At 59.7% G+C, this 12,541-nt stretch overlaps 2 protein-coding genes across 6 annotated transcripts; one reads left to right on the plus strand and one right to left on the minus strand.

The window, feature by feature from the left end:
* The first annotated feature begins 13 nt into the window (after positions 1 to 13).
* On the plus strand, positions 14 to 4,783 carry CXCR2 (C-X-C motif chemokine receptor 2). 5 transcript variants are annotated; one of them, XM_032692687.1, is made up of 4 exons: positions 339 to 354; positions 1,302 to 1,361; positions 1,468 to 1,530; positions 3,389 to 4,783. In XM_032692687.1, exon 4 carries the CDS (start codon positions 3,394 to 3,396, stop codon positions 4,468 to 4,470), a length of 1,077 nt encoding a protein of 358 aa, XP_032548578.1. In that variant the 5' UTR covers positions 339 to 354; positions 1,302 to 1,361; positions 1,468 to 1,530; positions 3,389 to 3,393; the 3' UTR covers positions 4,471 to 4,783. The 5 variants fall into 5 exon arrangements, with proteins under 5 accessions (XP_032548574.1, XP_032548575.1, XP_032548578.1 ...); XM_032692683.1 differs by lacking the exon at positions 1,302 to 1,361 and having other exon boundaries at positions 14 to 1,066; XM_032692684.1 differs by lacking the exon at positions 1,302 to 1,361 and having other exon boundaries at positions 14 to 354.
* Positions 4,784 to 6,046: 1,263 nt separating this feature from the next.
* RUFY4 (RUN and FYVE domain containing 4) lies at positions 6,047 to 12,339 on the minus strand. The gene is made up of 11 exons (XM_032692682.1): positions 12,282 to 12,339; positions 11,232 to 11,293; positions 10,303 to 10,409; positions 9,817 to 9,942; positions 9,437 to 9,543; positions 9,153 to 9,296; positions 7,381 to 8,449; positions 7,198 to 7,304; positions 6,470 to 6,616; positions 6,229 to 6,360; positions 6,047 to 6,149 (listed from the first exon to the last, which is right to left on the minus strand). The coding sequence occupies exons 2-11, from the start codon at positions 11,275 to 11,277 to the stop codon at positions 6,047 to 6,049; spliced, it is 2,088 nt and encodes a 695-aa protein (XP_032548573.1). The 5' UTR covers positions 11,278 to 11,293; positions 12,282 to 12,339.
* Positions 12,340 to 12,541: the final 202 nt, after the last annotated feature.

The raw sequence follows: 12,541 nt of genomic DNA on the forward strand, positions 1-12,541 counted from the left end.
CCCCGTCCCCGCCCGTCGCATGACGTCACACCGACCATGCCCGCCGGGCGGGAGGGAAATGGGGGCACCGGGGGGACCCCAAGTGTGGCGGGACATGGGGGGCCCTCGTGGTATGGGGATCACCCCCAGCTGGGATTTGGGGTGCGCCTGGGGCATGGTAGGGGGGTCCCCAAAAATGTCCCGCCCTCTTGTGGGATGCTGCTCGTGTATGGAGGTCCCCGAAAGTGTGGGGCTCCCCTAAGGTTATAGGGACACTCTAGGGTACTCCTTAGAGTGGGTGTGCCCCAGAGTATAGGGGGGTCTCCATAAGAATAGGGTACCCCAGGGATATGGGGTTGCTCACGGGGGAAAGAGGTGTCTTTCTGAAATCCATGATTTCAGGTCTGCACAGAAACGTGAGAGGTGACCACAGAGAGCGGCAACACCCAGGGGGCTGTGAGGGTGCTCTGGAGCTGGGGGTTGTCCAAAATAGGGTGGGTGTCCCCAGGATGGGTGTCCTTGGGTGTGTAGTGACACCCAAGGGATATGATAGTGCTCTACAACTGTACCGGTGTCCCCAGGGAAGAAAGGCGCCCCAAAAGTGGGGAGTACTCACAGAAAACTGTGAGGATGGGGCTGCTCCAAGGGTTTGTGGGTGCCTGGGGGATTCTCTTGGATGCAGGTTTCCCCTAAAGGCAATAGGGGTACTCAGAGGAGTGAGCCAGGGGGGTCTCTAAGTCTGTGGGGCTGGCACGGGGGCACAGCTCTGTCTGATGGCATGGTTTGACTTGGGTCAGTCAGCTCGGCATGGCACAGCTAGGGTGAGACGGAAATGGGACTCTACTCGGGAGGGGTCCCCCACAGCAACCCCCAACAGGGGCCAAGCCAGCCCTGCAGTTCATCTGTGCACCCTCCAAAATGCTGGTGCCACACTTGCTCTATCCATGGGGAAACTTGAGTTACAGAGCTTGGCACTGCCATCACCCACTGGCCACGGCCTCGGAGAGCTTCCAGTCTCCTGGGGGGACTGCAGCACCCAGGGGTGTCTTGGAGGGAGCCTCGCACCCACTGAGGGCCTGGGGACAAGGTGAGGACCCCCAGCTGGAGAACCCCAGGAGGCATTACTGCAGGGGTGAAAATGCACCCCTGGGTGTACTGCCAGTACGGGGTGGCCTGGGACACCCTGGGACAGGAGAGTGACGGAGTCTGCGGGCTTCCCTTAGCCCAGGAAAAGCATCCTGGGGGGACTGGGGAAGGGTCCCTTGGGTTGCCACTTCCCCTTCATGCTGGGAGAAGGTTTTGCAATCTCGCTTCCTCCCCAGGCAGCATAAAGAGGGCAACGGAAGGAAGGGGCACTGGGTAGTGGCACAGCACGGGCGCAGGTGAGGGACCCCCCGGCCGGGTGCTGTGCCACATCCCAGCACACTTTGTTCCGGAGCCCTTTGGGGGTGACATTTGGATTTGAACCAGTACCTGTGTGCTTCCCAGTGAGAAAAAGCTTGGGACTGGGAGAAGACCCCGGATTTGAGGGGACAGCAACAGCAGCGAGCGGTGAGTCCCTGGGATTCTCCACTGGAGGTTGGGGCTTTCCTTGGGCTTTGAGAGCCCCCCAGCATCTGTCTGAGCCCCTTCAGATGTGGAGCAGGCTGGGGGCTAGGGTGGGCTCCTCCAGCTGCCCAAGGAGCTGCCTGGTGTGAGAGGAGAGGGAGGTAGGAGGTGGGGGCACTCAGGGCTGTGCTGAGGGCTTGTCTGGGGTGCAAACCCTCCATAGCCCCCGGAGACATCAGCCTTGGGTGCCACGGAGGGAAAGTGCTTGCTCCCATTTCCTTGCACAGCGATGAGCCAGGAGGGTGCATCCCCATGGTTTGTCCCTCCTTCCTCCCTGCTGGGACCCTCAGGGCCACCCCAGTGTCCCTCAGCCCTTCCAGGGTCAGGAGGGGAAATTGTGTGCTGCTTGCTCCCCCAGTTGGGCCAGCTGTGGGATACCCATGAGTGGGGGAATACCCAGTTCTGGAGGAACCAGTAGGATTTTGGAGTGCGGAGGAAGAAAGAAACAGCCAGAAACAGACAGAGGGGAAGCACTGGTGTCTGGCTCTGCACCATGCCTGTGGAAGCCTCAGTCAAGAGGACCTTCCCCATCGACACTGGCAGCATTCCTGGCTGTGGTCCTCTGGCATGCTAGGACCTCAGCATCCCAGCATCACCATCCTGGGATCACCACCACAGGGTTACCATCCCGGGAAAACTGCAGGAGAGGGGACAGCAGAGCCAGGGAGGGATTTTTCTGGGCAGTGGGCACCAGCCCAACTGCAGCAGGGAATTCCTGTCAGGCAAAAGGGGAAAGTTGGTCCCAGGGAGGATTTGGGTTCAAACAGAGCCAGTTTGGGGCCAGAAACCCCCCAGCACTGGCAGGGACACAGCATCTCCAGACAGTCCTGGCCTCTGCCCCCTGGCGGGGCTTGAGGGCTCAGAAATGGGGCAGAGGGGTGAAAATGGAGTGAAACCGGAGTCCATATCCATACTGGGAGAAGGCTGAAAGCCAGTGGTCTCTGGGAAGGTAGGAACAGAGCAAGCTTGTTGTCTCCTACATGTGAGGAAACAGGAAGAGTGACTGTCACCTGTGATTTCCCCATTGAGTCCGAGCATGGGGAACATGAGGATGCCTGGCAGAGCCCAGCTGAGCAACAGGAAGACCAGAGATGTGAAATATTTCCAAAGCCTCCTGCAAAGTGTGTGATGTCTTTCCGTCTGAGGCTTGAAACCACTCACGGAGGAACAGGACTGGGAGGGGGAAGAAGGGCATGAAACACCTTCAGATGTTTTTCAGTGCTGCCTGCCCCAGGCACCATGACCACAGCCCGGCTGAGGTGGCATGAGTGGCAGCTGCAGCAGTGATACTTGAGGGGGTGGAGAGGCTGGTGGGATCCAGGGGTACTTGAAGAACTTCAGAGGTCCCCATTGGGCTATGAGATGCCCAAAGAGCTCAGAAGGCTTTTGAAGGACCCATACAAACCAGGAGACCCCACAGTTGCCAGAGCAGCCAGGTATCTCCTGGAGAGATGTGATGCTACATTGATGGGGGAGGGCCCCAGCCAGAGAAGAGGTGGTCAGTCTGTGAGGGAACCCCTTCTTCCACGGGAGTCAGGGAAGGAACAGGATTGGGGTAAAGTGGAGGAAACCAAGGGGTGCAGGGGGCGTTTTACAAGGGGACATATGAGGGACAGTGTCTACCCGCAACACTGCCCATTACTTAGGACAGTGTGAATACAGTGGAGTGATGCAGGAGTGCTGCCCACTGCCTGGGAGGGGACCTGGGTGGCAATGGAGATGCCAGGGGACCCAGAGATGCTGTCACACCTGGCCCACACCACTCTGCCACCCCACACTCGTGCCATTTTGTGCTCCACAGGCAAAATGGAGTCCTTGTCCTTCAATGGGGATTTGTCCAGCTTACTCTCCCTCTACAACTACACCTATGACTACAGCACAGCCCTGCCTGACATCGCTATCTCCTCTGCCCCATGCCGGCCTGATGGCTCCGTCCTCAACAAGTACCTGGTGGTGGTGATCTACTGCCTCGTCTTCATCCTCAGTGTAGTGGGGAATGGGCTAGTGGTGCTGGTGGTGACCTCCAGCCACACCAGCCGCTCTGTCACTGACGTCTACCTGCTCAACCTGGCCGTGGCAGATTTGCTCTTTGCTTTCACCCTGCCCCTCTGGGCTGCCTACCGAGCCCACGAGTGGGTCTTTGGCACCGTGATGTGCAAAGCCATCTCCGTGCTGCAGGAAGCCAACTTCTACAGCAGCATCCTGCTGCTGGCCTGCATCAGTGTCGACCGCTACCTGGCCATTGTCTACGCCACCCGGGCCGCCACTGAGAAGAGGCACTGGGTGAAGTTTGTCTGCTTGGGCATCTGGGTCTTCTCTGCGCTGCTCTCCCTGCCCATGCTGCTCTTCCGTGAGGCTTTCACCTCACCCACCAATGGCACCGTGTGCTACGAGCGTATTGGTGAAGAGGACACGGCCAAATGGCGGGTGGTGCTGCGGGTGCTGCCGCAGACCTTCGGCTTTGCCTTGCCCCTCCTGGTGATGCTCTTCTGCTATGGTGTCACCATCCACACCCTCCTGCAGACCAAGAATGCTCAGAAGCAGCGGGCCATGAAGGTCATCTTTGCCGTGGTGCTCGTCTTCCTGGTCTGCTGGCTGCCCTACAATATCACACTGGTGAGCGACACCCTCATGAGGACACGGGCCATCGCTGAGACCTGCGAGAGGAGGAACCGCATCAACACAGCCCTCTCTGTCACACAGGTCCTGGGCTTTGCCCACAGCTGCATCAACCCCATCATCTACGCCTTCATCGGTCAGAAGTTTCGCAACAGCTTCCTCAAGATCCTGGCACAGCGTGGGCTGATCAGCAAGGATGCTGTTGCCCGCTACGGCCGTGCCTCCTATGCCTCCACCTCTGGCAACACATCCACCACCCTCTGAGCCTTTCTGGTACCCAGTCCTCGTGACTCCCAGCACCCCACACACCTCAGCATCCTCATCCAGCCCCCTGGAACGTGGGTGGTGATGCTATGGGGATGGGCAGGACCACCACTGGATGCTGGACCCCAGCTGGAAGGGGGCTTGGGTGGCAAGGTGGTAGGATTCCATTGCCAGAGGAGTGATGCCAAGTGCTGCCCACCCTCCCCTCTCTTTGAGACAAAGCCTGTGACTCTGGGGATTCTGAGAGCCTGCTGTGGGGATGGTGTTTGTGGCCGTCGACCATGCAGCAATAAAGGAGTTAGTGGGTTGATCACCCAGGTCTGGCTTGTCTTTGCCACAGGAAAAGAGACAGCAGGACAGGGCTAGGGCACATCTCCATGGACAGTGCCAAAACAGTGATGCCAGCTGAGCTTTTGGAGTGCGGGTAACCCTGCTTCCTTCCAGGACAGGGAAGGGCTGTTGCCCCAGAGGCTATTGCAGAGGGTTTGGCATCCTGTAAAACTCCAGAAGGGGCCCAAGCCCAGGTTTTTTTCCCTACAGCCACCTAGCCAGGTCCTAGCACTTCCCTTGTACAGAGGTCACCATGTGGAGTCTGTCCCACCTGGGGACAAAGCCATTCCTTTCCCAACCCCAGTCCAAGCCCCAGTAGAGCAAATTGCTGAAAGATCCCTAAGCAGCCCCTCACTGAAACTGAGCCAGCACTCTGACCCCTGCCTGAAGGGTGCCAGCACCCCAGGCACCCCCTTCTCCCCCCGACACCACAGTGTCAGGATACTGTTATGCAAAGGGCTGGGACCTGTCCCTTACACAAACGGGATGTTTCCGCCCCGGCTTGGGCAACTGGGGCTGACATTTGACTGGGGTAGAGGAACTGAAGAGGGGGCTGTGACCCTGCTGGGGACTCTCCTGCCACCCTGTGTGCCAGGCATCAGGACAGCTACCCCAGCACTCCTAAGCATCTCTTCACAGGGGTCCCATAATGCTCCTCCATTGCCCTTGATCCAGGTTCCTGGGGGCCCTTAACCATGGGGGCCATCAATGGGTGTCACCCATGTGCTGGCTCATGGGTGGGTATGGGGGTCTCCTGGCACCCAGGAGGGAGCCCCAGGGACTTGAGGCTGAGCAGGGTCAGTGGGGGTGCTGAGCCAATCACCTTTGCATCTGAGAAACCGCTTGCCCAAGTGGTTCCTCGCAGCGTGGTAGGAAGCCAGAGCTGTTGGCCAAGAGCTGTCTTCCCTCCCTGCTGTGGGACAGGGCAGGCAGTGGCTCAGCCTGGCTGCAGTCAGGACACCCCAGGAGGACTTGAACACCCCCATGCCAGCATTCTCCCACCCCACACCCAGCCTGGGTGTCAATCTGGCAACGACTGACAGATGACATGAGAGCCGCAGGGATAACAGAAATGGGTTGTTTTCATTTTAGTGGACCAGCCACAAGAAAGACAGATCTCGAACTTGAAATGTTGGGCAGCAGGACCTGGATGAAGGCCCTGGACACCTGGGTCCCCAGTAAGTCTGAGAGGAGAGAGCCAGGGCAGGAGGTGTCCCAGGAACGGTGCCAGGGCTGCAGTCCCTGCTCATGTCGCCTGTGGGTGCCTTTGCTGGTAACAAACCAGGCAACAGCGGCCCTTCTTGCCAAAGTCCATGGAGCACGCATGGCACACCTTGCCCTGGCACAGCCTGCTGAGAGAGCAGGTGGTGAGAGCTGTGCCATCCCAGTGCTGTGTCAGTGCCACCCCCAGTTACCCCCATAGCCCACCTGCAGCTGTACCGCCGGGAGAGGAGGCGGAAATCCTTGTGGCAGCGGGAGCACAGCCCTGTGTCATGGGTTGCCGGGCCGGGCATGGGGGCGTCGATGCCCTCTGTTTTCTGCCACAGGGCATCCTTCTCCCTGCAGGAGGGGACAGGTCAGCCCTGTATTTGTCTGGGCTCTGGTGCCCTCCTCTGGGCAAAGGGGTTTGGACCCCCTTGCCCTTGCATGGAGTTTCCGGGGCTCTCACCGCAGCAGCTCCAGCAGCCGCTCCTTCATGTCGCGGATGAGCTCCTGCTGCCGCGCCTGCTCGGCGCCACGCATGGCCTCTCGCTCCAGGGCTTCCCGCTGTGCCCGCTGCAGCGCTGATGCCCAGCGCTCACCGTCCTGCCGGGCCCTGGCACGGGGCAGCGGGGAGATGGTCCTCCCGTCTCTCAGTTGGTCATCTCTCCATGCATGCATGCATTCATCCCTCCCTCCCTCCTTTTCTCTGATGCCCATCCATCCCCAAGCTTTGTCCCCCTCCCCACAGCCACCTTGCCATCTGCTGAGTCAGCCACCCATCCATTTCCCCACTGTTTGTCCATCCTTCCCCACACCCATTCCCCTAGCCTTCTGCCCACCCACCCATGCATCTACTTACCCAAAATTCATCCCTCTGTCTTTCCATCCACCATCCCGTCTCCATCCATCCATCCCAAATTCATCCCTCCTGCCCTCCCTCCATCTACTCACCCCAAATCACTCCACCCCTCTGCCCACCCACCCCTCCACCTACCTATCGGTTCCAACTTGACCCCTCCCTGCAGTCATCCTTCCCCAAATCCTTCCCTCCCTCTCCCTGCCCATCCCCAGCTGCTGCTCCCCTGTGTCCAAGTGGGACATCATCGAGGGTCCCAAGGGAAACCATGTGGCAGGTGGAGATGGGGGATCCCATTGTGGGGTGGTGGGTGATGGAAGTGGGGGCTCCTGCCCAACCTGCTGAGCTCCTCCTGCAGCCGTGCCACCTCCTGTCGCTGGGCCTGGAGCTGCTGCCGGCTCTGCCATGTCTCCTCCCGTGCTGCAGCGGCCAGGCTGGCCAAGCGCTGTGGGAGAGTGGCAGCTCAACCTTGGACCCCAAACCCCTGCCCCACCATGGGATTCCCTCAGGCTTGCTCATACCATGGCCATGCTGGCAGCTGTACTGGGCTCCCCCTCTGCCTGGGGGTCCAGTGAGGGCTCCTGGGGACCATGGGCGAGCTCCAGTGCCTGCCGCAGCACCTCCTCCACAACGGCCACCTCATTTTGGGCACCAGCATGCCCCAGGATGTCTGTCTGTCTTGCTGCCACCAGCGCTGCCTGGCACTCCCGCAGGCGCGAGGCCAGTGCTGCCCCCTCTGCCAGCACCTCAGCCAGCTGGGTGCCCCGCTCCTCTGCCACCTCCTGCCAGCCCCGTGCCTCCTCCTGTGCCTGCGCCAGTGCCCCCGGGCACCCTGCTGCCACCACTGTCTCCAGTGCCCGCTCCAGGAAGGTGTTGGTCTCCCTCAGTGCCTCAGCCTCGTGTGCCCACAGCCGGGCCCGCTGGGCACTGCCCTCCTCCTGTTGCTGGTGCCGCACTTCTGCCCGTGCCAGCCGTGCTGCCAGTGCCCGCACTGCCACCTCCTGCTGACCCAGCTCAGCCCTCAGCTGGGATACCAGTGCCTGTAGGGATGCCTCCATCCCACCCAGCTCCCTGGGCACCAGTGATGGAGAACTCAGCGTGCACCCCATGCCAGTGAGTGGGGTAGTGTCAGGCTCCCTGGCACCATCAGGCTGAGGTGATTTGCCAGAGCCATGTACATCCTTCAGTTCCTCTACATCTACATCCTCCATCTCCTTCTCATCCTCCTCCAACTCCTTTTCATCCTTCTCTCCCAAATTCTCCTTCATGTCCTCCTCCACATCCACCTTCACATCCTCCACCTCCTCCTCCGTATCCTTGTCCTCATCCTTTTCCACCTCCTCTTCATTCTCCTCTTTCATGTCCTTCTTCATCTCCACATTTTCCATCTCCATGTCCTCCACCTCTACATCCCCTGCCTGCAGGGCAGACAAGGTGTGTGGACATGGGTGAGCTGGTGTCCCACAGGGTGCCGCAATGGGATGGACGATACCATCGGGCCATCTGTGTGCCCCAGTGCTGGTGTTGTCTGTCTGTGGAGCTGTCTTTGCTGGGCTGCTCCTGGTCATCGAGCTGGGCCGTACCAGCGACCTAGAGGGGACACAGGGCTCAGGGTCACCAGGTCACCCCCAAGATGAGCACGGTACTGCCATCCTCCCTCTGAGTTCCCTGTGCACAGCCAACCTTCGGGGATGTAAAGGGCAGCAGGGCTGGTGACATCAGGTGGCACCTGGTGGCAGGGGACCAGGGATGTTGGTGCCACCAGCCTGAGAACCCACAGAATGGGTGGCACCCAGAGACGCCTGTGGTGGTTGCAGGGGGGCATTGGGGCTGCATGTATGCTTGTGGCAGTGCATGCACACAAGTGTGCGAGCAGCAGAATAGGTGTGAGTGTGCTGGAACAGCTGCATTCATGGGTGTCCCCCTACAAGTGTGCCTGGAGGGTAAGGGTGTGCAAGCACACACACGTGCCCCCGTGTGTCAGATGTCACAGTGTCACAGTGTTGCAGCAGACCTGTGCCTGGGGGTGTACTTGGCACAGGATGGCTCCGTGTGTGTGTACACGTGTGTGGCATGTTTGCAGGCACAGGCATGGTGTGTGTGCTGGTGCCGGTATCTGTGCCCTCCTGGGGCCATGTATGGAGGGCTGGCACCTCTGGGGTTCCACGTGGGGTCCAGGGAAGTTGGACAATGCCCATATGCTGCTCTGCAATGTTGAGCCTCAGGTACCTCTGATGCCCCTGACAGTGCTGGTGCCACCAATGCCCCCGTGTCCCGGTGTCCCCAGGCTCACTCAGAGAACATGGGCCAGGCGATGTCCAGGTCATCCCTGTGCAGGGCCAGGTGGAAGGTGACACAGTCCAGCTCATAGAGGCTGCCCAGGATCTCCGCCCGGTGTTGGGGGCTCAGGAAAGGGCTGCGGGCGTAGTACCACTCGCTGCAACCACAAAACAGGCTCAGGCACCCCTCTATGCCCTGGATGGGCACATATGCCTGCAGCACCCTTACTGACCAGGTGCTGCAGGGCACTGCCCATCTTGGCCATGTCCCCCACCCTCACTGTGCCCCTGCTCTCACCGGAGGCTCTCGGGGTCAAGGAGGCAGAGCTGCAGGGACTCTGCCAGCTGCCGATGCACCAGGCAGTACCGCAGGAAGGCTCGGCCCCTGCCCACAGGGGTCTTCAGCTGGGAGGGAGAAGGGGTTATCAAACCCTGTCACACCAGTCTGCCCCCTACACACCTCCCCCCCAGCCCATGCAGGGGGAAAGGAGGTCCCCAGGTCCATGGCTGGGGGGCAGTGGGGACCCCAGAGGGGAGAAAACCCCTTATAGCACCAGTGGGTGAATCCTCAGTGCCCAAGTGAGTGTGTACCTGTGCACAAGTGCATGTGCACCTATAAGCAAGCAGAAGCATGTGGATGTGCAAAAGTCCCCAGGCATCCCACTAGCCCATGCCCACCTTGTCCAGGGAGGTGACGAAGTGAACGCCCTCGTGCTCCTGCCGGCACCGTGCCAGGCCTTGGCACAAGAAGTCCCAATAGTCCCTGCGCTGCCCAAAGAAGCTCCTCTTCTCCTTGAGGTCGAACTGGCAGATGTACAAGCTTGGAGTTTCTTGTTTGAAGGTGTCCCCTGTCTCCCAGCCTGTCCCCTGTGAGGCTAGGATCCAACCAGCTGCCCCAGCAGGGTTGGTCCGGGTGTCCCCTGGCTGTCCTCTCTTCACTGGCTCCATGCCTCAATTTCCCTTTTGCAGCACGTGCAATTACACACGTGGATGAGGGAGAGCCTGGTCCAGGTGCTCATGTGGCTGGGGCTGCCCAGGGCCAGACAAAGCTGGCTGGGGTCATACCACCCCCCCAGAACGGTTAACATAGGGTCCCCTCTGCTCTTAGTTGTGCCTAAGGGGAAACTAAGGTGCAGAGCAGCAGGGACAGAGGAGAAGCAGTACCTGGAGGAGGAACTCCAGCTGGGCACAGAGGCTGTGCAGCTCCCGGCTCCCGTCCGTCACCGGCAGGTTCTGCTCCCGGTAGCTGCAGTTCAGCTCAGCCACGGTCTCTGCAGGATGGCAGGGCTGAGCTGGCATGGCACTGCTCAGGCAGCAGACAGCGGGTACTCTCTCCCATCCCATCCCATCCCATCCCATCCCATCCCATCCCATCCCATCCCATCCCATCCCATCCCATCCCATCCCATCCCATCCCATCCCATCCCATCCCATCCCATCCCATCCCATCCCATCCCATCCTCCTCTCCACTGCCTCACAACTCCTGGACCCAGGGATTTCTAATGGCAGAATTATAGAATCTAAGTTGGAAAAGACCTCTAAGATCCAGTCTAGTTGAGAACCAGATCTGCTCAGTCCCCCACTAAACCATGTCCCGAAGTGACACATCTGCACGTCTTTTAAATACCTCCATGGCTAGTGACTCCACCACTTTCCTGGGTAGCCTGTTCCAATGCTTGATAACCAATTCTGTGAAGAAATTTTTCCTAATATTTAACCTAAACCTCTCCTGGCATAACTTGAGGCCATTTCCTCGTCCTAACCCTTGTAACCGGGGAGAAGAGGCTCATTTCAGGCAGTTGTAGAGAGACATAAGGTCCCCCTGAGCCTCCTTTTCTCCAAAGAGAAAGAGGAACTTGCCCTAGGATGAAACAGGGGAGCAGGGGGAGCAAGGAGCACAGCTATCCGCTAGGCACTGCCAGTCCCCAGGGACTGGCAGCGACGACAGGAGCAGGCAGCAGTGGTCGGGTTGGCACTGGTATGCTCTGGAGCACCCCTGACAGTGACACCCCTGCTGCCCATGGGCTGGGTGCAAGAAAAGACCCAGGACAGCCAGGGGACATGCTGACAGGGGACTGGCTGGCACACTTACTCTGCAAGTCCTTGATGACACGGTTGAGCTCCCCGTCCCCCGCCATGGCTCTGCACAGGGATCTGCAAAGGCAGGGGCAGTGATGAGAAGTGCCAGGCTGGCAGTCCTCTGGCATGCCCAAACTCTCTGTCCCAGGGAGAGGGTCTGTCCTCACCCAGCTCTACCCCAGACCTGCCTGCTGTTAAGGTGAGAGAGGGTGGGTGTAAGCACCCCCTTTCCTTGCCCATGTGCCCTCACTGCATGAGGTAGGAGGGATGGGGTGGACAAAGGTGTATCCTGTACCCCCTTATTTGTCCATGTGCCCTGCCTCAAAATGTCCTCAGCCTCTGCTCCCATTCCCTGAGGAGTTCCTGAGGCTGAGCATGGCTTATCTGTAGTGTGTCCCTGTCCTTGTCCCTGTCCCTGTTCCTCAGGATTCAGGATGTGGGTTTGGCACAGGGGAAGCTCTGCTTTTTCTTCTGCTCTCGCTTCCCTCACATCATGACCAGTGTGGGGGCTCCTGGGTGGTTGGGGAAGGGGGACACACAGCTCCTGACATGCAGCCCCTCCAAACTAAGCCCCCCTTCAGCAGAACCTTCTGGCACAGCATGCTGCCTGGGGGGCTGGCACAGGGCTTGGGGGTGTTGTGGGAATGGGGTGAGGAGCTGGGGGGCACAGTGCAGCGGAGTAATTTTGGGGAGCGGTGGGTGGAAGCCTGAGGACAGGGTGAAGGAAAGAGCCCATGGAGGTGGCAGGTCTGTGACTTGTCACTGTGGATGGTGTCTGGGTGGTGTGGGGGAACACATGTATGTGCATGGGGGTGTGCATGGCAGGGTGTGTGTGCGCTCACAGGAGGGTTGTGCATAAGCATGTCCAAGCATGCCCAAGAGTGAGTGAGTGCCGTGTGCCTTCCCCTGTGCCTTCTGTCACGGCAGAGTGACGGAGCAGGACACGCGACTCAGGATGCCTGGGTTCCCATTCCAGTGCCCTTGAGAGACCTTTGATGAACTATCTTCCTGTCTGCCCACCCTGCCCATGCCTCAGTCTCCCCGGGGAAGAGAAGCCCCTTACCTGTAGTCAGCAGCTCGAGTGCCCTGAGTTGCTCGCTGAGTGCTGGGGGCACGCTGGAGTGTCCTGTGCCCACGCTGTGCCTGCCTGCTTCTCCTTTTGTACCTTGGCCAGGAGGAAGTGTGGGAGGTCGGTGAGGCCGCAGGAGCCACCACCCACCCGGCCCATATCACATCAGGCACTGCAGCTTAGCCCCCAGCACCCAGCTCCCTGTTATGAAGGGTGCCAGTTCTGGGGAAAGGGTCAGCAAGGCTGGTCCCCCT

This window comes from Chiroxiphia lanceolata, chromosome 7 (assembly GCF_009829145.1).
Source record: "Chiroxiphia lanceolata isolate bChiLan1 chromosome 7, bChiLan1.pri, whole genome shotgun sequence".
Taxonomy (NCBI): Eukaryota; Metazoa; Chordata; class Aves; order Passeriformes; family Pipridae; genus Chiroxiphia; species Chiroxiphia lanceolata.

Coding starts and splice junctions, on each gene's coding strand:
- CXCR2 (XM_032692683.1), top strand. CDS start 898: ATGCTGGTGCCACACTTGCTCTATCCATGGGGAAACTTGAGTTACAGA. Junction 1,067..1,467: donor ACTGAGGGCCTGGGGACAAG/GTGAGGACCCCC, acceptor TGTGCTTCCCAG/TGAGAAAAAGCTTGGGACTG. Junction 1,531..3,388: donor GACAGCAACAGCAGCGAGCG/GTGAGTCCCTGG, acceptor TGTGCTCCACAG/GCAAAATGGAGTCCTTGTCC.
- RUFY4 (XM_032692682.1), bottom strand. CDS start 11,277: ATGGCGGGGGACGGGGAGCTCAACCGTGTCATCAAGGACTTGCAGA. Junction 10,410..11,231: donor TGTCATCAAGGACTTGCAGA/GTAAGTGTGCCA, acceptor GCCATCCTGCAG/AGACCGTGGCTGAGCTGAAC. Junction 9,297..9,436: donor CTTGACCCCGAGAGCCTCCG/GTGAGAGCAGGG, acceptor TTGTGGTTGCAG/CGAGTGGTACTACGCCCGCA.